The 25,904-nt window shown below is 38.8% G+C and overlaps 2 protein-coding genes across 3 annotated transcripts in view; one reads left to right on the top strand and one right to left on the bottom strand.

Annotated features, from left to right (window-relative positions):
* The window catches only part of PI4KA (phosphatidylinositol 4-kinase alpha), a 54,232-nt gene that overhangs the window by 16,530 nt on the left and 11,798 nt on the right, over positions 1-25,904 (bottom strand). The window contains exons 13-31 of one of the 2 annotated variants that reach the window (XM_018916529.3): positions 25,422-25,551; positions 24,553-24,685; positions 23,771-23,866; positions 22,903-23,086; positions 22,073-22,176; positions 20,965-21,133; positions 19,038-19,088; positions 5,952-6,060; positions 5,325-5,461; positions 4,313-4,446; positions 4,063-4,145; positions 3,719-3,789; positions 3,481-3,605; positions 2,984-3,065; positions 2,290-2,373; positions 1,845-1,934; positions 1,246-1,365; positions 586-678; positions 64-220 (exon numbers count right to left, since the gene is read on the bottom strand). In XM_018916529.3, coding sequence (XP_018772074.2) covers positions 64-220; positions 586-678; positions 1,246-1,365; positions 1,845-1,934; positions 2,290-2,373; positions 2,984-3,065; positions 3,481-3,605; positions 3,719-3,789; positions 4,063-4,145; positions 4,313-4,446; positions 5,325-5,461; positions 5,952-6,060; positions 19,038-19,088; positions 20,965-21,133; positions 22,073-22,176; positions 22,903-23,086; positions 23,771-23,866; positions 24,553-24,685; positions 25,422-25,551 — 2,152 coding nt within the window. The remainder of the gene's footprint in view (positions 1-63; positions 221-585; positions 679-1,245; positions 1,366-1,844; positions 1,935-2,289; positions 2,374-2,983; positions 3,066-3,480; positions 3,606-3,718; positions 3,790-4,062; positions 4,146-4,312; positions 4,447-5,324; positions 5,462-5,951; positions 6,061-19,037; positions 19,089-20,964; positions 21,134-22,072; positions 22,177-22,902; positions 23,087-23,770; positions 23,867-24,552; positions 24,686-25,421; positions 25,552-25,904) is intronic. The other variant, XM_018916530.3, reaches the window with a different exon arrangement.
* On the top strand, positions 7,405-16,162 carry SERPIND1 (serpin family D member 1). Its single transcript, XM_009092330.4, has 5 exons — positions 7,405-7,561; positions 9,541-10,409; positions 13,936-14,209; positions 15,131-15,275; positions 15,646-16,162. Exons 2-5 carry the CDS (start codon positions 9,557-9,559, stop codon positions 15,835-15,837), a joined length of 1,464 nt encoding a protein of 487 aa, XP_009090578.1. The 5' UTR covers positions 7,405-7,561; positions 9,541-9,556; the 3' UTR covers positions 15,838-16,162.

Genomic DNA, 25,904 nt, shown 5'->3' with positions numbered 1-25,904 from the left:
TTTGTAGTTTATTACTCTTGGCATTCACCATCAGAAAGCAGAACTCCATTTGGTTTTCATTACCTTTGCTGCTTATTAGCAGTGCAGTCATCTTAAACATGGCCTGGGTGTAGAACTCAGTATTGCTTGATTCAAGAGCAGCATTCAGGTCTTTGACCATAAGTTTATTCAGGTCAGATGTTCGTCCTGTGGCATTTGAGAACTGAATCATTCCAGAAACCTGTAAAATTTAGGGGCGTTTTCAACAAAGAACAGTATTTTTAGGAATCCAGTTAAGTATTGGTTACATGCTGATTAGGGAGCTCAAAAACAGAGGCATCTTTTGTTACTACTTTATCAAATCTTTAGCTTTATCTGCAATCTAATCTTTAGCTTTATCTAATCTTTAGCTTTATCTACAAGACTAACACTAAAATTATCTGCTTAATAAGCTAGGAAAATTATACTCTTTACCCTGAAGGGATTTATAGACTATGTTTCATGGAACACAGACCCATACACCAGTATGGGTTGGAAGGACATCATCCCGAGAAGCGATGCCAGAGCTTCTGGACAGCCCCCATTCATGAAGAACCCTGTACTTACTTCTCCTGCGTAACGGTTGCGCAAGTTAAGAGAAGCCATGAAGTTGGAGTAGTCCTTCTTCACACAAGTTGGTCTTTCAGTTAGCTGGGTTGCCTATGGCCAGACCATAACAAGGTGCTCATATCAAACCATTTGTCTCTTTATCTTTTTACTCCTTCACATATGTTTTAAATTTCCTTATGCTTATAATTGTAGTAGTATCAGGACTGTTACATACAACAGCACCAGGACTGATCAAAATCAAGCAAGGACTATGTGTATTTCTTCCATAGAATGTCCTGTGCTGGAAGGGACCAACAAGGATCATTGAGCCCAACTCCTGGCCCCGCACAGGACAAACCCAACAATCACACCACACCATTGGAAGCATTGTCCAAACACCTCATGAACTCTGTCAGGCTTGGTGCTGTGACCACTTCCCTGGGAAGCCTGTGCCTGTGCCCAGCCACCCTCTGAATGAAAGAACCTTTTCCTAATACCCAGCCTTAAACCTCCCCTGCCACAGTTCCGTGGCCTCCTGTCATTGGTCACCAGAGAGATCAGTGCCTGCCCCTCTGCTGCCCCTTGTGAGGAAGTTTTAGGCAGCAACGAGGTCTCTCCTCAGCCCTCTAATTTGTCAAGGTCTCTCTGCAGGTGCACAAAGGAACAAACAATACTCACACCCAGAGTGGTGTTCTGCCTGTTGTAGCCTGCAAAGTGCAAAACACTTTCCGTAGCCATGGCCAGTCCAGTGTGCTGGGACAACCCTGATACCCAGTTCTGGTGTTTGTTTAGGTACTCCTGGAAAAAAAAAAACAAACCAAACTCCAGAATACTTCATTATCCTCAGAACAAGGCAGCTCATAAACAAGTGCTGCATCACTGCAAACTACAGAAAATTTGATTACACACAAGTGTGACAAAAGACTGTCTCTACTCATCCCTTCCGGGCATTGTTCCCCTGGCAATAAGATTTTCTGAATGTGCTCCTAATTACACAAAGAGTAAGACTCCTTCTGTACTCAAAATGAATAAAGTTATCAAGATAAATGATGGGAAGGCTGTGATCTTCTCTTAAAAGAATCACTTCTGACAAAAAAACCCTTATGAGATGAAATGTTTTGGACTACATGGAAGAAGGGAAAGTAATTATTTGCCCTTTCACACAAGGATAGAATCCCTCGAGGCTCTTCTTTTAGGGAAGGAAATATAAACCTCAGGTAGATTTGCAGTGTCCAAGATATGCAAAAAACAAATTTTCACAGAAGCAGGCCCATTACCTGTAGATGAGATTTTGTAACAGAGGGAGCCCATTTCATTGCCTCTTGCAGAATCATCCCACAGCGTGCAGCAAAGTCCTTGACTATACTCTAGAACAAAAAGGATCAACACAATCAGTAAAATACAGGACACTTAACAAGAGGAACTGGTCTTAAGGGTGTAATAAGTAACATAGGGAGCAAGACAGTAGTAGCAACATGACACAGTTAAAATTTTCTGTAACAGTTGAATGTGTCCTTGATTAGAATAGAACTGTCACACTTTAAGTCGAGTAAAATAGTTAAATTCAGAAAACCTTAAATACTGTGTCATATCCTATAAGAAAAATCTTACCTAGGGAAGTACTTTTAAAAAATGACCATTCAGAGTAGCTCACTAATTTATCTCCAGGCTATGAAACAAGGCATTATTTCATTCTTTGATAAATCAAGGAGGGCCACCCACCTCTCTGGCTTCATGCGTGTCAGGGACTGTTATTCTGTAGGGAGCATCAGGAATGTCATAGTATGGTTGGTCCTTGTGAATGTCCTAAAAAGAAACAATTATCAACTCTCAGTAAGACAAAATTTATCAACACCTGACATTAACACTGCAGGTAGCAAACAAGAAGCCTGATTACCAAACCTTTTTTGTTGACATTTGCTCTCAATTCGAACATCTCTAAAAGAAACTGTTTGCATTCCAGTTTGATTTTTAGAATACATAATTTCAAAAATCCAAAGCACTTTCCTCAATATTTTGTATTAAAATGAAATTCTATAAAGCATTTTCATCTTCAAAAATTCTAGTATGTAAGAGATTCAAGAAATATGGATACACATACACAGACTGGAGAGAATACAATCCAAAAACCATAATTCACAGAAGATCAAACCAACCACAAACCAGAAAAACACCACTGAGATTTTATTTCAAATGAGACATTTCAGCAATTGTAAACCACATCTGACAACAACTTTTTAGCACTAGTTTTACTACTTATGAAATAGGGTTGCAAAAATAATTCTTGGTTCAGAGAATTTAAAATTAAGATTTTATCAATCTTAGTAAAAGGAAAACCAAATTACAAACTCAATTAAGTATCAAATAAATACAGAACAAAAGGAAAAAAAAAGTTCTAGGAAAGAAAAGCACTTACTGCACTAAGAGACAGAGACAATGTCTGCAGAATATCTAGCATAGTCTTCAGCACAGTTCCACTCCACAGCAAGTGAGGAAATCTAGAGCAAGACAGAATTCAGAAATACAATAACCACGGAGAGCTGATGAAGGGCATTATTTTATCAAGGGAGATGCTCAAAGAGCCAGCTTTAAACATCCCTAGGCAAGCCCATACTCAGCAGAAGACACAAAGCCTCACAACAGCCTGGCTTCATCCAGAGCCAAAACCTGAGGAGAGCTATTGCACAGGAGATGAGACTGCATTTCTACCATGGGCACTTGGCTTTGCTCCACCCATGGCAATACTAAGTAGACACACATTTTAACCAGGGGTTTCTGAGCTCAGGCTAAAAATACCATTGAATGCAATTTTTCAAGGTAGCAGCCAAGAAATCCACTTGCCCAGTGTCACCAAGTGCCTAAGCAACCACTAAACAGTCATTGTGAAAAGAGAAACATGAAATCTATACTCACTTGTCTACCAGTCCAGATAAGTATTTGTCTGCAACTCTCCTGATCCTCTTGTGAATGTGGTTGAAATTTACCAGCAAGAACTGAGCATGTCTCTCCAGCTCTTCTTCATTCTCCTTAGTTTTAGGCTAAAAAACATGCCAAAGAGAAGTATGAAGCTCCTAAAGGAACAAACTCACTTTCATAAACTGAAATGAGAACATTTATACAAATTCAATATTTTAGTTTCCAGATAACCTACTTTATCAGCCATCATTGTCAGGAAAGCTTCAAACACCTTATCAGCAACAGCTATCACACACTGCATCATGCCTGAGGAATGGAGAGAAGTGACAGGTTTCATTGTCAAAATTACATTTGTTTTATAAACCAGGCTTAACAGTTAAAAAGAGTTTATGTTTACTCAGCCAATACTGAACTTGCTTCAAAACAAAAACAGTGTTCTTGGCAAGAATAAAGCAGCAGCAATCTGGTGAACATGATTCATTTTGTTATATAGCTGCCTGATTTGTTTCTGCTTTGCAGGCCTGGAGATAATTGCCTCATACCTCAAGTTGAGAGGAAACCCAGACAGGTAAATCTTACCAGATTTGTCTTTCTGAATTGCTTTATCTTCAAAATAGCAAAACATAACTTGGAAGCGATCTTGGTCAGTTGAACGCAGCACCCTGGGGAAGGAGAGTTTTGTAAGTTGGAATGTTTGGGGTTTTGTTTATTTGCTTCAGGTTTTTTTTATTTCAGATTTTTTAATTTGTTTCAGGACCTTACTGATTGTTTTGATTTAGGTTTTTTTCTGTTTCATAAGTGAAAAAACGAAATATAGATAGACACAAACCTCATATACTCCAGGCGGTAAACAGAAAGGAGATAGGTAGACATGGCAAAATCCAACTTATTGATCAACGCTGACACCTCTGGAGGAGGATCCAAGAGATTGATGATGGTGCTCCGTAATTCATTTAATTCAGCCTAGAGATGAATACATGAAGTTAGCTGAAGTGGGAGTCCTGTATTAGTTTGTGTCTTCATTCATTCAAACATTCAATCACCTATTTGTTAACATTTCAACCTTCTCAAACAATATGGCAGGATGCTTCTGCCTACAGATTCAGACCAAACTCCCCTGACTCAGCAAGTCACAATGCAAATATAGAACAGAATTAAATCTGGAATCAAGCTTCTGGCAGAAATAATTGGTACTTTCCATGCAGTTATTCCAATGAAGAAATGTAATTTCTACACTAAATGCATGCAAGTTTGACCAACATCAGCACTGCCCAGCTCCTGAAACTTCATGGGCTGGTGCCAGTCTTTGGTGTCACCAACTATGTATCTAGAACCAATGCAGATTTCTGTATTATTTGCGAGCCAAAGAGATTTCATAAGCCAAAAAGAGCCCTTGGGCAAAATCTGTCCTGCAAAATCTATCCTACAAATTCTAGGGAGAGAGAAGAATACCAGTATCAAGCCAGAAAAAACATTTCTCTGAAAGCCTCAATGTGCTGTTTCCTTTCAAACTTTGTTGATTTTTTTTTTTAATCAGTTCAAGTTTTGTCAGGTACAAAATGGATGAAAAAGCACTAAGAGGCTTCCATCTCCACAAAGACTTGGTTTCTACACCTAATCAAGGTGGTGTTGCTACCCCCCTAAACACTTGTATTAACACTCCATAAAACTGACCCCAAGTCACTTATGCACCCTGATGTCAGAAGAATAGTGTAAGATAGCTTCTTTCATTAATAGGAGGCAGGTTGAAGGGGTGTGCTGTTTCAATATATCACAGGTACCATGTCATTTAACACTGGCAGACATTATGGAAGGAGGCAATAGAAGAAATTAATTCCTACAGAAGTCACGGTGTCATTCTTCATGGCAGAATTGTACTGCAGAACAGATCGGAGTGGCTCTTTGCTGGGAAATGTGAGTAATGGAGACTTGGTGGCAATTTCACACACACCTTCATACCATTCTTCTGGCCAAAGACCTGGAACAGAAGTAGAAAGAGGAAGGTGGAATGAAGGATTAAAAAAAATCAAGTTGCACAAAGTTACCTGCATTACCAAGCTTTGCACTACTTCTGGGGCAGATTTTTCATGCTCTTAAGCACAGACACTGAACACATATGATCCATGTTCCAAACTTAATAAGCATACTTGGGTGAAGTTTCTAGTAAATTACCATTGTATCCCATATGTCTTATCTTCCATTTCAGGAATCTGGCTATTAAAATGCATAACTAAGGCTATTAGGAATAAAAATAAGTACAAGTTGTACCGTGCTGAATCTGACAACAAAACTGCAAAGATTTTAAAAAATCCCACCAGAGAACTGTCATGTAAGCTATCTGCTTTGAAGTCTCTATACACCTGTAACTTTTCTTCCAGCTACTGGGAATGGTTTGCACTGAGTTGTATTTAGATTTATCAGAAGTTGAAATGTGAGCAGCAATGCTGTCCCCTTAGAATGCAGAGTACCTGATCCTTCCACAGCAAATCCCATCAGCACTGAATACAACCAGAAATCACGGAACAGCTTCTGCAGCCTGGGCTTGGCCTCCTTGATGGGTGGCAAGCGTCTAGTGAGCTACCAAAGAAATAAAATTTAACATCAGAAAATGGTGGGAGTTAGAATAAATTAATTCCACACCAAGGAATTCCAAGGAATTCCAAGGAATCAATTCAAGTACCTTCTTTATTATGATTTTCAAATGTAATATTCTTTGTCACCTATGAAAACTAACATTATATTGCTACTGTTATATAGTAGGAATTAAGTTCTTTTTGGAGAGCTGAAAGACTAACTTTGAGGTGCCTGAAGAAGGAATTTCCTTTGTTTTACATAGGAATAACACCATGCTGATACAGTAACCTCTGAGGAGAATACATAATATTAGTATACTATCCACTGCAGGGAGGAAGAGACCACATGGTCCTTAAACTGTCCCAAAGACAATGCCATGAATCTTTGCCTCAGTGTAAAGGAACTCCAAACCAAATAAATACTAGTCAAAACCACTTCTGGTTGCTATTGTTTATCAGCTTTGTGGAAATACATTGAGGCACCAATTGGGGATCTTTCATTGTTTGCACCCACGCACAGAATGACATCAGTTCTGAAGAATTTGCTATCTAAACAAGCAAGTAAAAGAGCATTATTTTCAACACACTTACTAAAATTCTCTGGTTCTTTTTGCACAAACAGCTGCTACCATCAGAGGAGCAGTATATCCTCTCAGCCAACATGATATACAATTTTAGATAAATTTATATAACAAAGATCATAGTGTGTTACCCTAAAAAGAGTTAAAGCACAGGCAGTGTAAAAAAAGTAAAATAAATTGTCCATTAAACTGCAAGCTTTATTCAATATGACTGTATATTACTACTGTAAACTTTATTAACAAAATGTTACATTCTAATCTAGCTGAAGTTTTCTCCAACCACAATCATTCTCTCAAGTTATGAGAGCCAGCAGTACTTCAGTGAAACCTTACATAAAGCCAACTTCAGATGCATTTGTAAATCATGAGGGAGATTAGTCATATAAAAAGGAAAAGCATGAAAAAATCTATTATAATAAAATCAGTCTGAGTTTAAGATGGTGAACAACACCATGGTAAAAAGCTGTTTGTGCAATGGAGATCTTTGCACCAGTACCACACCAGCTGAAGAAACCCCACCACAACCACAGAGGTCTGAAATACATTTGCACTAAGATGCTCCCCCGTCCCCCATTTCAGCACAAACAGCAGCTACATGGTTTTTCCTGTCATTAACAGTCAAGTTTATGTGCGTGCTTGACTTTGAAACTTCACATACACACTGCTTTTTGCTCAAAGACCTTCCTCAAAAGGGAACAAGTACCTGCAAGCTATAAAAGTAGTTCAACAAACAACAGAGAATTCAGCAGAGATCACTAGGCAAGGGAGGGATTTTGGCTGACGAAGTAAGTTTAGCAGTGTTTGGTTTAGAGAATGTTTACTTTGGGAGATACACAAAAAAGCAGCGTCAAAGTTCACATTTAAACCCTGCTGTTCCCTTTACTTGAGCTTTTCAACACATCCTTCCCATACAGAGGCTTAAAGGTAAGCTTCATTTACCTCTTCTGTGATTTTGGGTAGACCTCAGCAAAGACATATATATTGCAGAGAAAGGAGAAGTTTTGCCTGTGTAAGTGCAGCTGAGCAATAACTGAAGTTGGGTGAAGACAAGAATGTAAAGTTGGGAATACAGACAGCAAATTCTGCTGTGCCAAGAGAGAAAATGTTTATCAATGGTTACTGGACAGAGTATGTCAGCCCTAAGGGCCTGACTTCTGGGGGCGGGGAAAAAACAAACGAATTTATGGAGAAACAATAAGAAAAAGACTGACTCGAGATGCTCACAGTTTAAAACAAATTCTTATTTGGATACTTTCTGCAAAACAATGTATTCTTTTATATGGGAGGATCACCTTAAGTGGTTTTAGGATTTAAAGCAAATTAATCTGGGGGAGAGTTTCAAAAACTAATCTGTCAGCTCAGTTATTTCAATCCGGTTACAACATGTTTGAAAATATTTTCCTTCAAGGTTTTATTCACTGATATACAGGTCAGTGAACAGGTACAGATATGTGAACCTTTATACTTTACACAACAACTCTTTTTCGTAATTTAAAAAGCATTTTAATCAACACCTTAGTAAGATTTTTATTTTAACTGTATTCAGTATTTTGTCCTGTATTATATTGTAAATAACTATCTTTTACTCAAGAAAGTGTATCAATTGATATTAACTTTATAAATTCATGAAATAACTTTATAGTTAAGTCTGAGTAAAACCCCAGGCCTGGCGTTCAGACACCCCATCAATTTCAGGTAATAGATTTATTGGACACCTACATTTTGATCTCTGACTGTCGCAGAAGGCAATTACACTTTTTCATATATTTTTATTTTTAAGATCACTTTACTGCACTCAATATTATGGTGAAAAGTCTCTCAGAGCTACTTCTTGGTGGAGGGTTTTACAGCTGAGTAAGTCTGATGGATTTTCTTAAAATATATATTGAAGAAAATTCTTGATTTAAAAAATAATTTTGAAATGCAATAGTCCAGTACTCAGCAGATGAAGAGACTGATTAAGTTTCCCTTAGAAAAATGCAGGTTCAACTTAAATGTATTCTCAAACAAAAAAGTGAGGTTACAAATCTAGAACTGGGATCACAGTAACCCTAGAAAAACAAAGCCCTGAAGGGAGCCTACAGAGACTTCACATCACGAAGAAAACAGAGAGCACTACGAGTTCTGCAGAAAAGTGAAACAAAACATAACTAAGCCAAAATCAGAATCGAGCCAAACCATTACAAAAGTGGCAGATGAGGACAGAGCTGCAGAAAGGGTGCAGAGACATTGAGTAACATGCCCGAGAGTAAGGCCAGGAGCAGGCCAGGAGAGACGTTTATGCCCAACACTCCCCCCACTGCAGTCCCACTAATGGTACTCAGTGCAAATACAGGTCTTTCTACATGTCCAGATCACCCTTATTCACCACATTGCTGCCTTGCCTTTCCAAAATACTCCCACAAAACTTCCATTTTTGTTGTAGCTACAGGATGTTTGTTTTTCAAATTTTTCAGTACATCTCAGCTTTCTGGTATGTTTCTGCAGGGGATTGGATCAGGAGTCCCTGTTCTTCCTACCAAGCTCAAATATTCAAATTCAAATACAATTTTCACATTGTATTTTCAGCACACTCTACTCACACAGTTAGTGCACAGTTTAAGTGTAACAGTTTAAAATAAAGGGTCCCACATACTCTGGGTAATGAGCTTGTAACTGTTGAAATATGCCAGTAATGACTATTTGTATGGGACGAGGTCAACCAATTCTTTGGCAGGCTGGAGGCATTGTGTAAAACAGACTTACCCATCTAATTGACATCTGTTCCACTAAAATAGAGTGCTGTCAAACAGGGTAACTATAGATCTGCTTCTGTCACAGAAATCAGCATGAACCTAAAATCAGGGAATAGATAACTAAAATTCAATTACCCTTGACTCTCTCAACTGTGTTATGTTTTCCAGGCTTTCATCGGTCAGAATGAAGTTCCTATTTCAATTGCTTGCCTTTGCTCTCATTATAACCTCCACATTTTGCGGAGTCAAGGATGTTACTGAGCATTTTGAAAGCCTTAAAGGTGCACAGCCACACGAAAACGGGACTTACATGCCAAACCTACCACCCGAGTTCCACAGAGAAAACACCATCACTAATGACTTGATTCCTGAAGAGGAGGAGGAAGAGGACTATCTAGACTTCGATAAGATACTGAATGAAGATGACTACAGTGATGTTATTGATGCTGCCCCACAGATGGTTTCTGAAGTTCAACAAGGAAATATTCTTGAACTATTCCAAGGCAAAACCAGAATCCAGCGCCTCAATATCCTCAATGCAGACTTTGGCTTCAACCTTTACCGCAGCGTGGCAGACAAGGCCAGCTCCTCAGACAATATTATCATGGCTCCTGTTGGTATTTCCACTGCAATGGCTATGATTTCCCTGGGTCTGAAGGATCAAACCCAGCAGGAAGTGCTGTCTGTTCTTGGCTTTCAAGACTTCATTAATGCCAGCAGCAAATACGAGCTCATGACCGTTCACAACCTCTTCCGCAAACTCACCCATCGGCTCTTCAGGCGCAACTTCGGCTTCACGCTGAGGTCTGTCAATGACCTTTATATCCATAAAGACTTTTCTGTTCTCAATGATTTCAAAACCAATATGAAAACATACTACTTTGCTGATGCCCAACCAGCTGATTTCTCAGATCCCAGCTTCATAGCCAAAACCAACGAACGCATTTTGAAGCTGACCAAGGGATTAATAAAGGAAGCTCTTGTGAATATAAACCCTACAACACTGATGATGATTCTTAATTGTCTTTACTTTAAAGGTAAGACTCTATTATTTCAATCTGAGTGATGGATTTCCTCAGTTTGCAATGCACTGCCATATGTCATTAGAAATCCAGACAGAACTTAAGTATAATGTACACTACAAAAAACCTACTGACTCCCTCATTAGGAATCTGTATTATTAGCCCACTTTTGCCTGTTTCTATAGCACAACGATGTTCTGAAGTTAGTGGGTGTTGCATACATACAGCAAATGCTTACTACTTCCAAAACCTTAATGACTCACAGTGAGACAGAAAAACAACACATGAATGCAGAATAGCCCCAGAAAGCATAAGCTTTGTAGCAGTATCAGATGGGGAGGTATAGACGCATATGCAAGTCATTAGTCACATTCAGTCTTGGTGTCACTGAAATGCTACAGGTTGATTTCAGTTAAAGCACTTAACATCTCTGAAGCATTCAGGACTCATACAAATGACTAGAAAGAATTTCAGCTTGAAGGAAGCAATTTTTTAATATGATCAGAGTGTGACCCTTGTCAACAAGTCCATATAGGGGACCTAAGAGAGTAAGACAATCACTGCTCTTCTACAACTAAAACCAAACACATTCACTACATGGAATATCTCAGTTAATTCAATGTGAATGGTCTGCTGATATGGGCTCCTTCATGTCTTAGTAAAGGCTGAACAGTTAAAGAGGCTTGAAGCAAAGACTCTACAATATATTCTTATTATAAACCCTTATTTTCAATGTCTCTACACTTAAACTAAGAGCCTGTGGTGAGATTTTCAAGATAAGTTATCTGTCTAAGGCTGAAAGTTTGTTAGTTTTTCAACCAACTTTTAAAGTGATATTAAATGAGCAAGAGGTAGAAGGTACCAATGAAAGAAGAACTGAGGATAAAAGGAAATTGTTTCTGACTGTTTAAGATGAAAATCAGGTGACTTAAAACATGGGTAAGGAAGGACAAACTAGCCCAAAAGGGTAACAGTGTTTGCAAGTACAACACACTCCTTTCCATAATTCATAAAGGGGTTTATTTTTTCCCAGTTATGTCCCTGCTTCCAGGAAACAAAGGCCCCTCTTACACCTGCCATCTCAGAAGGTTATAAAAGCAACATTCCTATAAAATGTATCTTTTCCCACTCTCTTGCAAGGAATTACTTCCTTGAATAATACCACTTACCCCCAAAAGAATCTGAAGCAATCAATAGCATTAAATTCAGTAATCTCCTATTCTCAGGTACCATCCAGCAGGCACTCACTTAAATCCTTGACTACATCCCTGATGATCATATCATACTAAATACAGGGCTTTACTGCCTATTAAACCATCCTAAGAAAAGGTCTTTACAAAGTGAAACAGATACATTTTTTTTCATCATTTGGTCTACCCTTTTGTTTCACTCTGAAATTACTAAATGCTTGTGCAATCTCAAAATAACAAAACCACCACAAAAATAGACAGCTATGGTATTGGAACTCTTGAGTTATCAAGATCAAAAAGACTTCAGGGTTTTTCTTCTGTGCTCCGAGTTCAAATTACCTCGATGCCATCAGCTGAAGGCTGTAATTTCTCACCCTCAAAACAGATCAATTCTCTACTGCTCTCATTCTTTTGTCTTACAGCAACAGTCTCCTGAGAATTCTACTTTGAGTAGAACTGAACTTTTTAAAAGCGAGTTCTTCACCTAGGTTTCTTAGTTTCCATAGTACTCCTTCTAACATGCCAAATTTTGTCCACATCTTTCCATCTGCACTGTTTGTACCACTACAGAAAAGCTCTGTTAAGCCCTCAGGACTAAGAAACCTGTAAGCATTCCCAGATATACAGAGATGCTCAGCACAAGTGAGACTGAGTAGTGGGATACTTGATATACACTGTGAGGTTTTAACCTCCTTTTAAAGACCTTCAAGAAACTATTGGAAACTATTTATGTTGGTTTGAAGCACATTTTATCTTGTACAGATGTCCAGCCTGCTCCCCATTCTGCACAGCTCTGATTAATCATTTTTGAGCTTCCTACTAAGTAGGACCTGGTTATTTTAGCCATGACAGTTTTGGTAACTGACAAATGGAGACAACATCTCAATGGAGACATCTGCCACCACAGATGGATCCAAAAGACATCTTGGAGGAAGATTCAGAACAGAAAGTAACAGAAGTCAAAGTGCCAGCTGGTTTCAGCTCGCCACACAGCTCCTGCTGGGGATCACTATTCTACCCTAAGACAAACACATTTGGAAAACTGAATCCAAGAAAAATGTTCCCCCAGCTCTTCTCTTTCACTAGTAAGAGCTGACTATGTCTTCCACCCCTCAGTGGATGGCAGAGCTGCTGAAGCTTCCCTGGCCCCCAGCAGCCCTTTGTCATTGGACAGCTGGAGTACTTCACCTGTAAATTCTGCTCCCTGAAAACAGCCAGATCCTGGGTTTTCCTTGGAAGTGAGACTATTTGTTTGGGAATAGCATAATCCATTTTCTACCCCATACCTTTCAGACTACTAACCACAGTCTGATCACTTCTCAAACTGGTCCCCATCAGCCTGACCTGTGCAGGAACTTTTAGAATGAAAGATGGACTTAAGGCTTTTCTTATTCACAGTAAATCTGGCAAAATCAGACTAAAGAAATAATTAAGGTTATATTGTAGGCTTTCCCCACAGTCACAGTCACATTGCTCACATACTTGCTTGCCAATGATGATCTAAATTCCAGTCTTTACAGGAAATACTAGTACTACTACCACTATAATTTCCCAGCTTTGTCTGCCCCTTAAGAAATGATGTTTATTCCAGAGCCACAGTTCTATAAAAAGACTAATAGAACATTGCATTTAAAAAACCTTCCTTCAAACAGTTAATAAATACTCCCGGTATCCAGAGTATCTCCACATAAAAACCTTCAAACCCTGATGGCAAAGCTTTCTGGGCTGCAAAATGTGTAGAACTGCATTATTTGGGCATAAACTTGTCAGATTTCAGCACATCTACAGGAGCCTTTTATCCCATCAAACTGGACCATAGAATTAAGCACCCCAATTCTTCAGGTTAAGACAGAAAATGAACCATTCTGAATGGACTAAGGTAACATAATGCCTTCAGCATAGCATGTTTATGCAAAAGAAATACAGCCCTTGCTTAGCTTGATACACCACTAACATTGTCCAAAGAGGTGCCTTCAGAAATAGATTCAAGAATCATAACTCTCAGAAAACTCAGCTAGGTCAGCTGTTCTGCTAGAGGCAAACCCATCTGTTTAAATTCCAATGTTCCTCACAGGGAAAAATAATACACACCTATCAAATTCTTATTTCTGGTTTGTGTTCACCTGCTTTTGTAATTCAGAACACTCAAATCAGACAAATGCTAAGTTAGAAAGCCAGGAATTTCAAAGTCACTTTAAAACTTGTCTTCTAATTCAGGCTTCACTGAAATCAACAGTCTCCTACAGTAAATCCCAACCCAGCTGACTTAAAGCTTGGTGTAAATCTATTCTGGGAACATTTCATTAAACAGCCACCTAGGGGTTTATCTGTCTTCTGCCTTGTATGAACAGGAACCTGGGAGAACAAGTTTCCAGTGGAGATGACCACGAAGCGAAGCTTCCGGCTGAACGAGAAGCAGACAGTGAAGGTGCCCATGATGCAGACCAAGGGCACCTTCCTGGCAGCTGCTGACCCCGAGCTGGACTGCGACATCATCCAGCTGCCCTTCGTGGGCAACATCAGCATGCTCGTGGTGCTCCCACACAAACTGGCTGGCATGAAAGCCCTGGAAAAGCAGATCACACCTCAAGTGGTAGAAAAGTGGCAGAAGAGCATGACAAACAGGTATCTGCTGAAAAGCACATCTTGGTAAAGTCTTAATGTATTTTCTTGATGAGACTGATGAGGGTAAGTAAAGCATGCAGAGGATAATATATTTTGATTTAAAAATGAAAGAAAACCTCAAAAAAATTAATTCATTGAATTAAAAATCAGGACCGGTGATCTCTCAAAATTAAAATACCATCAAGAAATCAAGGATGACTGAGGTAGAAAATTGTAATGAAGTTTCAAAATTCTTTCTATTGAGTATTTAATGATGTAGATTTAAAAAAACCCATTCTTACTGATTAAGTTTACAATAAGAAGGAAAAACAAGACTGTGAAAGTAACATTATTCGGCACCAATAATCTTGGCCACATCAGCTTATGTTCCATTCAGCACTGAGCTTTTGAAGAGAGCTGTGTATAAAGGAACACAATCCATAATCAAAGGACATCACAATTATGGGAGAGGAAAAATCATAAAGCCTTCCTTGAGAAAGATGACAGGTGTATCTGTCTTCAGACTTCATAAAAGGAGATAATTTGATGTGCTATCCAGGAATTCAACCTATTTTTGTTGTGCACAATAAGTGACAAATTTCCAGTTTAGAACTTCAGAAAATCTGACAGCTCGACACTTGCTACAAGCATGCACTGAACTGCTCAAAGTCACACACCTTATACACATAAATAATGCAAATCATTATAAATGAAGTATCAAATTGGCAAACAAACAGTTTTCACAGGGGAATTAATTTGTTAAAGCACAGTTTTAAAAGTCATGATGCTCAAGTTTTGAAAGCAAAAGTACAGTCCTATATATCTGTGTCCTGCTTGCTGAAAACAGCAAAAAATCCGAACCATACTAGGTCTGTAGAGAAAGGAGTCATGCACATAAATATCTGCTAAGTGATTTTTCCTTTTTGTGTTTATTTATACAAGAACAAGAGAAGTGGTTCTGCCTAAATTTAAGCTGGAGAAGACTTATAACTTGATTGATTATCTGAGATCCATGGGAATAGAAGAACTGTTCAATGGAAAAGGAGATTACTCTGGTATATCAGATGAGAAGATCACCATTAACAGGGTATTTACTCCTCATTTCACCTCCTCTCTGATTAAACTCTATCACCCAAAAACATGGCAGCTCAGTAATAATATTGCACAATAAGCTAAAACAAGATTTCTGGAGGACATAGGAGGGAGGATTGTGGGTTTGTCCTTATCTATTCACATAATGAAGCACATGTTCAATCAGATGCAAAGGCACTAAGGGTGTTGTGGTCAGTCAGGAACAGGCTTCTCCACAGAACAAACCCCAAAGGTTTTTGGGGCTGTGTAGGGCGACCAGGAGGGCTGTGGGACATGGAGCGGGGAAGGCTGTGAGCACACCATTCATGTACTTAGGAGAGCCTCAATTTCTCTCAATTGTTTTCCTGTTTTGTTTGTCTGAACAGTTCAATCACCAAGGCACAATCACAGTAAATGAGGAGGGCACGGAGGCTGCAACAATAACCACGGTGGGGTTCATGCCTCTCTCCACTCAGATCCGCTTCGTTGTGGACCGCCCATTCCTGTTCCTCATCTACGAGCACCGCACCAGCTGCCTCCTGTTCATGGGCAGAGTGGCCAACCCAGCCACATCTTAAAAGCAGGGAAGACCCTCCAACACTCTCTTACACATGGGCTGTATGATTATGTGTTAAAACACCAGTATCATAAAGGAAAATTTATTGTTGTATTAGCCAATACAAAAGTCACTGGTATAAAAAGAAAACGTATTATCTACAGGTAGCTTCTCATGAATGGACTGACAGCAGCAGATAATTTGTCTGCAATTAGTGCCATGTACTGATACAAGTGTATTACTAGCAAAAAAAAAAAAAGAAAGAAAAAAATCACAAAGTACCTTACACTTTGTGTTTTGCAACAGTGTATAAAATGTAATCAATAAAGTATTTAGACTATCTGGAATCTTGAAATCTAGCTCTAAATTTGTGTTAGGATGTCTGTTTATAAATAGGAGTAAGGAAATCCTGACTACCTGACCAGCCATAGACACCTAAGCCTCTCCTGGGCATTTTACACAATCTAACTTGAAACAGATCAAATGCTTCCACTCTTGCTTTTGCTTGCATCATTTAATGTTCAGTGAATACACACAACGTGTATTATCATTCAGACTGATACACACAATGAGCCTCATGGACCAGTGTATCAAGTATGAGGAGAAAGAAATATCTTGGAGGAATGAAATACTAAGGGACCCACTACTTTTCCCTGATCTAACTTGTATTGCTTCAATACTTCCTCTGATCTTCACTGGTACAAGAGGTATCAGAATTATGCCACGCAAAATGCTCTTTTCACCTAATCCTCTCTACAAAAAAAGCCATTTACAGCAACCACTCTGTTAATATTCCAGAGCACTCTCTATGCTTGATTTAATGGATGAAACCTTTCAAGTCACTGCAAACTTTCTGAATCGTTCTGATAACAACACAAATTCTGTTCAAATGTGCCACATTTGAAAAGGAGAAGATTTACCCACACTGTGTAGAATGTCACTGCCTACCTGGTACAAGGAACAGAGCTGCACCAAACACTCAAATTATTAAAGACAATGAACATACTCACCTTTTTACATCATACCTTTTGAAAAGATGTGCCTCATAATCCAGTGAGAGTATCTTTATTACTTTCTACAGCATCAAATACTGTATCATTCTATCTATATACATTATAAGTTTGCCTTATGTAAGGAAAAACACACAAGTAACCTTTAAACCAACCATTATTTTAAGAATTATGATTTTTCTTAAAAAGATGTGTTTTCAATATTAAGTTTAATTTGTTGATTTAATTTTGCTTTTATATACTGCTGCTTGTAATTTTGCATCTACTCCAGTTATATGCTCCATACACAAAGCTTCTCAACTTGTCAGCCAGTGAAATACTGGTATTTGATGGTTATGAATGATGAAGAGCTGACACTGAACAGGAAACTGAGATGATTTCCCCTATTCCTGTCTTTTAAGTCCACCAGGTGATGGACAATTTTCAGTCCTGGAAGTGCACAACAGAAATTAACATTCATATACACATTTTATTGTTTTATCTGTATTCAAAAAGGAAAGCATATACAAAAAAGAAAAGCACATGCAAAAGCTTAAATACTCATGTCCTAGGTTTAATTAGTCTATCAATGATTGAATGAGCTGGAGCATCTGCAATACAGGTTTTGGGGGACTTCAGTAAAGACAATTATTCAAGGCAGAGAGGTCAAGCAGAAAAGCAAATCAGCTACTGCTCAAAACTCATGATCTTCATACATTGTGCAAGAAAGTCAAATATTTGCTTCAACAACCATAATGTAACCATTAACTCTTGCTTCAGATTCTGGCACTATCTGACTGCATTTAAAGGTCACATTGGTTAAGAAAAATGCAGTTATCCCTAGCTATTCAGAAAAAATATACCATCAATAAAAATTTGAAACAGAAAAGTACTTCCATTACTTATACATTAAGTCTCTAATAAGCACTAATCTTCTCTCAATGTGCAAGGAATGGTCCTGCTTTCACTCAAATCAGCATCACTGACAGGTGAAAAATGCCACCCACTAGAACATCTCAATGCAGGACTAGCTGGCTCATGCAAAACCTGAGCAACTATTGAATAACAGTGATCCAAGACATTTATAAACACATTTCTTTAAAGTGAGGAACTGGTGATCACTGCTGAATTTGGGGAGGGCTGATGTACGAAACCAGTGGAAGAGGTATGGGGAGGAAAGGAACAGTCCTCTGATCTTTAACTAGTGCTAATTTTAGACTCATCTCTCTGACAAACTTCAGTGAAGGGGTTTGAGGGGGCAGAGTATGAAATGAATGCTTTTTTTCCTGTCTGTTAATGGATGTACAGTATGAACAAATTACAAGCAGACATTCCCTACTGCAAGCATGGGATATGTTTTTCCCCTTTGTCTCAGCAGTTGTGCAGGAAAAGTTCCACAGAATAATTCAGCTTCAGGAGGGAAACAAGCAGCATGATGCCTTTTGTCCTTCAGGAAGTTTGTCTATGAATCTTTCAGATGTGACTTTTTTTGTGAAAGCTGCAGCAGTTAGGCAAATAGACCTACTGACCTGGTAACAAGCCTCGGACATACCAAATTTTCTGTTGGAGATCTAGATCTGCAATTTTTTCCTGAATTAGCACTTGTACGTTGTTAAAAGAAATGTTTTTTCTCCAGAAAAAAATGGCACCCAAGAGTGAACACAGATATGCTTCAGAATAAATGAGTCTGGCATGGCCATCAGTGTCCTTGCCCATTCCCTAAAATGCTTTCAGCCTGACAGTCCATTGTCATTTCAGAAGACATGGGACACTTACCCCCCTTTATCAGTGATTTTTTATTTCCCTTTTAAGAAGCAGAATTCACTTGGCTGCCAAACTAATATTTATTTTTTATTTTATTCCTATTAACTTTTGTTTTTCACTTCTCCTCAGGCCAGGAATATGTGCTGTTTATTACACTGCAGGCCAAATACTAATCAAAGTAATATTCCCTGCAGTATTATTTAGCTCAAGAATCTCCTGAATTCATGGCTTGAAACAATCTAACCCCGAATCACAGAAGATTCTTTATTTTCAAGAGATCTGCCATTATTAAATGAGTGTTCCCCCCACTTAGAGCTAGGTGTATTATTTTACAGTAGTACTACATTTCTCCTGGATGGTAACCTCTGCACTACCAGTCAACCAAACCATTTTGCTTGAAATAGCAGCAGTATTTGATAAATTAAAAAAAAAATTATTGTTTGCAACAACTCATGCATTGGATACTCACCACAGCAATGACAGGAATAAGCACACCCAGATTCCCTGCACTACTGGAGGCCTGAGAAGAAAAAAGAAATGCTCAAAACATCTACAAACGAATTTCTAAAGAATTTGCTAAAATACATATACGAAGCATCAAACATTACAATTACAACTCTGTGTCTTGCAAAGAGATGTGCACAGGGTGGTCAGGAGAGCACCCATGAAATCCACAGGACTGAACACATCCTGGAATCTTTTAAGAAAGCTTTTCAGGTTTTCGTCATGGACTACTGAATGGATTTTTTCCCCTCTCAGCACACAGTCTACAGATATTCAATAACTGCTAGAAAAATGATCACATTAAATGGGTGGCCACAAACAAGTATCAAATTTTTACCAGAAGTTTCATTTTACTATCAAAACGAAGCCAAAAATAACAAGCCTGTAAAAAGACAGAGTTTCCAAGAATTTATTTAAGCAGGAGGAGCAGCCTTTTCCATTGAAATATAAACAGGATAAGGAAAACACCTATTTCCTTTGGCTTTTTAGGACTTTTAAAATGTGTTTGCTGTTGGCCAAGTAGAATATTAAACAACTGAAAACATTAACTGAGCACAGCACATAATTTCTCACCTTTTCTGATCAGGCAAACAGTGATGGCACACACACCACACTGAGACATCTCTCTGAAGTATTTCCCACCTCCCACATCCCTCCACAGTAGATGTGGGAAAGAGGGAATGCTCCAGTTCCCTCCTTACAGGAGAGACTGCTGGCCCCACACAGACGAGGCAGGGAAGATGTGCTAACAGGGTACAGCTTTGCATGAAGTGGAATAAACCAAAAGGAAGCAATTTTAAAAAGAAAAACAAAGAAGGAAAGAAGAGAGCAATAGAGAAACAAAGCCAAATAATCTTCAGATGAAACAATAACGGTACAATCCAACTAAAACAAATTTCAGTTATCTTTCCTGGAGAGGCAAGATAAAGCAAACAGAAGATGGGTCTTAAAATATTTTTGAAGGGAATAGAATAATAGCACAGAGGACACTCCAGTGAGTAGGGACAACTGGGAAAAGTCACCATGGTTTTTCTGTTAACTTCAGGACAATCCACTGCACCTGACTCACTGCTTCACAGTCAGAACAGAGATACAAACTAACTGCAATAGCCAGAACCCAGCAGAACTACACAGTTTCTGTAGAAAATCCATTTTTCCAGTAGCACTTTTTGTTAAAAAAATGAAATATCAGCATATCAGCCTGTTTATGCTAATACATGGCACTGAGGGTGAAAAAGATGGACTGATTTCCATTCTTGGGCATACTCAGAGAACATCCATGTCAACTATCAGCAATAGCAAAAGAAAAATAAGATATTTTTTCTTCTCCTCACAGAAATCACTTTTGAGTGGTTGAAAACAGAATAAAAAATCACATTTTAATGGTTATCAAGCAAATTTTAGTGTGTTGAGAAGAAGAGACATAGGAAATCTAACAAAGAAAAACTTGCTTTTGTTTGGGGAGCATAGAATGTGCAGTGTTTGGTCTTCAGAATACCTTTCATAACTTGTACTCTGCATTGAGTAGAATGTTCTAGTGAGAACTGTTCTCAGGATCTTCACACTAAAGAAACACTGCCTCCTAGCTCAATCCATCTGAATTTTGTCATTTCTCCATTTGCAGAGCTGCACAGCTTTCAGTCAGTGCAGCATGCTCCCACACTGATTCCAGAGCATCCCATGTTTCCCTTTGCAGCTCTGACACTCCAGGCAGTCTCAGCTATTCCCTGTCTTATCTGGGACACTCCAAACAATCAGTCAGGCATTCCAGACCTGCACTAACACTCCACCACCAGAATGCACTCTGAGGCTTAGCACAGCAAGGGTGTGTTCAGCAGTGCCACCCACATGAAGCACAGCTGCACACAATTAAAAACCAGTGCATATCTGACCTTCAGTGCTGGTCCTTTTTCACTTGCTCTCTCACTAGCTCTTTTTCCTTCGAGCCCAAGCTGAACAAAGAGCTCCAGCAAGTTCATCAGCAGCTCATCCACAAGGTGCTCTACCTGGATGTTGGCAGCGATGTTGGCCAGGGCATTAATGACTGCTAAGGAGCAGTGCCTGAGGAGAAAGAACGGTTATGAACAAGCAATTCCTCAGGTTTTATATTGTCAGTGTTTTCTTCACAATACTGACACGAACTCTTGTAATAAGGCTACTGACATATTCTCACCCTTTTTTCCTTGCTGTTTTTATGAGCAGCACATCACTTTACTGACAATTGGAATGCAATTGGTATTTAAGTGAAAAACTATTTTTAAGTTGTGCCTTTGGAGGATGTTCCACTTATGATGCTGTCATGGCCACAAGGAAAGTACTTTAAGTACTTTCCTGTAGCAGACAAAAAGCAGCCAAGGGCAGTGTTTCTGTTTTGGGAAAGCTCTTAAACAGAAGAATCACAACTCATATCAGTTGCTGAAGCTGAGACTGCATTGTTAAAATATACTGACAGGAACAGACCTCTCAGCTACTCCCATTCTGCATTGAAAGGTATCCAGCCCACCCCAAGTACCAACAGAGCCAGTGATAATCTCTACTTTTAGTGGGGACAACAATGCATAACTTACATACAAAGAATTATTTGTTAATGGTTTGCATTAAACCCCTAACAAGTACCAGGATCACATTAAAAAGAAAACAAACCACACTCTCAGCTTTTCTGGGCTAAGGGATTTAGTAATTAATTACTGTAATTAAGTAATTAATTACTGTAATTACAGATAACATAAGTCATCAATGCCAATTATCTTTCACAAACACTGACTCCTTCCAGAGGTAAAAGTTATCAATGCCATCTGTAGTGAAAAGCATTTTCAGGAATCTCTGCATTTTGAAGGGCTATTATTTCTAAATGAACATATTTCTTTTTAACATCAAAGAACAGTACAATTTACAACCTTGTAATAAAGCCTGATAGTGGGAAAAGTGAAAAACCCCAAGGCAGCCCAAAGGGTATTTGATATTGTTTTCACACATTTAAGGGACACAGCTAAGTGTTACCTGTATCCATGGTCCTTATAGTCTTTTGTGGCAGAGTAAACAACTGAGCTTGCTTTAACACTGATTTGCTGAAATAGATTCCACACCTCACCATAAATGTATTGCTGGAAAAAAACAAAACCAAATCCCTAAGTAAAGCTTATTGAATACATTCTCTCTAAAGATCAGCCCTGTATAACACTCCAAGTATTACCAAGTTCTTCAGATAGGTGTGCAGCCACAGCCTGAGCAATGTTTCAGCTCCCATGAAGCAAACAGTACAAGTGCTTTTGTGAATGATTTAATGGATCAAATTTTAGCAAATTTATTATGTTCTTTAATTCTGCCTTCCTGATGGAAACTATTTTTTCAGGCTTCTGAGTTCTGGCAATTAGTTGCTTTTTGAGATGCACAAATAACATTGGGAAAAAGTCAGTTAATTTTCATATGACTGAAGAAGACAATCTTCCATACTTTTAAATGTATGAACCTACAAGACTTTGAAAGTTAATTCCTGATACAATAAGAAAATACTCTCCACTTATTTGTGATAGGCCAAGTTTAAAAACTTACTAACTTTTGAAAACATTGAGTTTGGTGGGCTTTATAGTCTTTTTTTAAAAAAGACTCTTATTTTCTACAGGGATTCATCTTCTTTACAGGGAGAGCACTTGACACATTATCACAGCTTTTGCTGTCTGATATCACAAAGACTGTACAAGTGTCTACCTGTAGTGCAGAAAAGAGAAGCCTTAAAAGCCTTCTGCACATGCACTTCCTAAAATATATTTCCATTTAACTAAAAGGAAGGAATCATGAACTGGCATTCTCTTGGCCAATTCTTTCCTTACATTTCCAGTGATGACCAAACAGCCAAGCTGATCAATGATGAGTACATCAAGATGAGAAGGTGGCTGGCAAAACTTCTGCTGTAAGATCTGCAAGATGGGTTCCATCATTTTTGGGGTGTCCCTCAGTGCCACTGCAATGTGCCCTAGAGCACGAATCGTGTGGTCAGGAATTAAATGAGCTTCCCTGTTAGGAAAACAAACAAAAATCCCAACTTGATAAATGGAACTGTTTAACAAGTTATCAAGACCTCAGTTACATTTCAGTTAAGTAACGGTTCCTATACTAAATTTAAACATCACCAGCAGCTTTAATACTGCCACTCTATACATCCCCAACATTAGAGGATATACTTGCACAAGCTGATTTTCAAAATAAAAAATACCCTCTCCCAAACTCATTATTGAGCAAGTCCACACTAACCCATGAACAAACTGTTCTAAAAACAACATTTAAAAAGGCAAAAATGACGGGCAAAATACTAAGACAGTCAGATCAGCTACTACAGAACCTCCCTCTTGAGACTTCTTGGTTAGTGAGGCTCTTTAAAGCAGAGCAAAATTCCACAAGTGACAACATTTGTCTAGCCAAAAGAAGACAGCTGAAGCTTGAAGAGAAAGCATCACTCAGCTGAGGACTCAGAACTGGCTAATCTTCACCAAAGATAAAACTGAATCCATACCTCTCAATATGAAAACGAGCTCAGCTCTGCCAAGACTTGGCATGGGAAGATCCTGACCCCATGCACAAGCCCATTATTCTCAGAGACATTTAGTTCTAAAATAATACTGCCAGTACTTATATCTTAAAATAAGTCTCAGATTCACTGAGTGAAGGAATAATTTGCTTTATGATTGACTGACAACTTACTTATCATTCTCCTGAGAGATGTACAGACGGTTGGATAAACTGGCAAGAAAGGCCTCAACAATCACTGAATCTATAGTCAAGCCAGCTTTCAGGCACCTGCAGTAACAATGGACAGAAAAAACCATAATGCATCAATAAAACAGATCACTTTTAACTACTGTAATTCATGCTATGTATATATAAGGGAAGCAGATTTATACTGAGAATAAGAACTGACTGCCAAGGAACACTGTAAATACATTTAAAAAAATGAGCCAAGTTTCTACTTCTGCTTTCTCCAGAAACAATAATGATGGGAATATGCAATAAGGTAAATTCAGAACCCACTGGTTTGAAACTTTAATTCCTAGTCTCTAGTCACCAACTATGTCTTCCCTCTAGGTCTCTGCAGCTGTCTAAAAGGGAAGAATAATCACTGCCCACAGGAGTGTGTGACAATCCCTCTGTTACATGAGGCTCAGTCAATGTGACAATCTAGGCTAAAACCAAAAAAACCCTATTGAACATCTACAAAAACACTTACCGACTGAAAATGGTAACTAGCAGACATGGGAAGCAAAATAGTAAGACTGAATAAGAATTTTACAGTTAGGACATAAACAGAACCAAGAGATGCCTGAAGGACAACAAAGTCCCAACCAAACAAGACACTAAGACTTCATGGCAGCACAGAGCAGAACCTGCTAAATGGGCACAGTACTTTTCTGCCAGGGAAACAGCACATGTTCAGCATGGTGCCAGGGAAACAGCACATGTCCAGCATGGTGCCAGCCCCCTCTTACCTGCAGATGTTGTCTATGGCAATGTCACGCAGCTGCTCATACATGGATGGCTGACCTTTCTTGCCAGACATTACATTTAGAGTAGACTCTGAATGCTCATTGGTGACACTAATCTTTATGTCATTCCCACCTACTAAGAACACAGGAGTACAGCAATCAATACCACTTGATGAACTATACAAGCCATTATTGCATTTGACTATTCCTAAATTATTATTCCTAAATTTACCCACTTACTACTTTACTGTTTTGCTCTGGCATTACAATGCTGCTTTTGCATCAGCAACTGATTTGAATTGAACATTTTTCTTCTGGAAATCACCACTCAATATTAAAATCTAAAAACAACAACAAAAACCTGCCAAATGCCAAGACAGTCCCACGGCTGGAGCAGAGGATGGGTATGGGCAGTGTGAGGAACATGACCTGGCTCACTCTGAAGCAGCAGCTTTGGACAGAGCCAGTGGCTGCCTCCCAAGCTGCAAAGTAGGCTACAGGGCAGACAAGCAGCCTTTGTAGGAGAATTAGACACAACAGCCTCAACTCGAAACAAGGGAGGTTCCAACTGGGTATGTGATTCTTTTCCCTCACTGTGAGGATAATTATGCACTGGCTTTGGTTGCAGACTCTCACTCAAGACAGAAGTGCTCAGTGTCAGCAGAAGAGACACAGCAATTCTTATGCTTACCCTTAGATCCACTTCTACCAGAATTTCATTTGTTTCCCTCCTCCCCATCTCCAAAAAAAATATTACCCAATTCCATCCCCATTTCCACATACAGCTGCATCACCACAAAATACCAAAAAGTATGAAAAAGCCACAAAAATTGGAAAACAATAATTCAGGAGCATAGGTTTTTTTCCTTTACCTGTGTGATACTGGCTGTGATATTTGTAAAGTTTCACAAGCACTGGGGAAGGTATCACAAGAAAGTCTCTCAATGATGGATTGACAGAATGAACCACAACAGGGAACCTCTCACACAAACGACCCAGACCCTAAAAATGAAAGGAAAAAAACCAAGACAAAACCAACAAAAGAAAGCTTTAGAATAAAACAGCACTATTTTTATTTCAGCTGCAAGCTTGCAACTTCAGCTCAATACAAAGAGGAAACAAAACAAATCCTACCCAGTTTTGAGAGGTTCATTTTTTAGCAAAAGATTAAGATATTTTAAGCCTCTAACTGTTTTAGGCTATTCCACTCAAGCCTTGCTGCTCTCTTCCTGGGTGTTTTCACAGGAGTTCCAAGAAATGAACTGCATTCTCCAAAAATAAAGGTACTGTACAAGTGCCAACATTAACAGGAACCTGATAACTCACAACTTATGTGGTGAAAAACACCACATTTG

Source organism: Serinus canaria, chromosome 15, assembly GCF_022539315.1.
Source record: "Serinus canaria isolate serCan28SL12 chromosome 15, serCan2020, whole genome shotgun sequence".
NCBI classification, from domain to species: Eukaryota; Metazoa; Chordata; class Aves; order Passeriformes; family Fringillidae; genus Serinus; species Serinus canaria.
This window is presented reverse-complemented; position numbering and strand designations above follow the sequence as displayed.

What these genes read in the sequence shown, in the direction of transcription:
- SERPIND1 (XM_009092330.4), top strand. Translation starts at nt 9,557, where the DNA reads ATGAAGTTCCTATTTCAATTGCTTGCCTTTGCTCTCATTATAACCTCC. An exon ending in TAATTGTCTTTACTTTAAAG is followed by an intron (nt 10,410 to 13,935) that starts GTAAGACTCTAT and finishes TTGTATGAACAG; the next exon opens with GAACCTGGGAGAACAAGTTT. An exon ending in AGAAGATCACCATTAACAGG is followed by an intron (nt 15,276 to 15,645) that starts GTATTTACTCCT and finishes TTGTCTGAACAG; the next exon opens with TTCAATCACCAAGGCACAAT.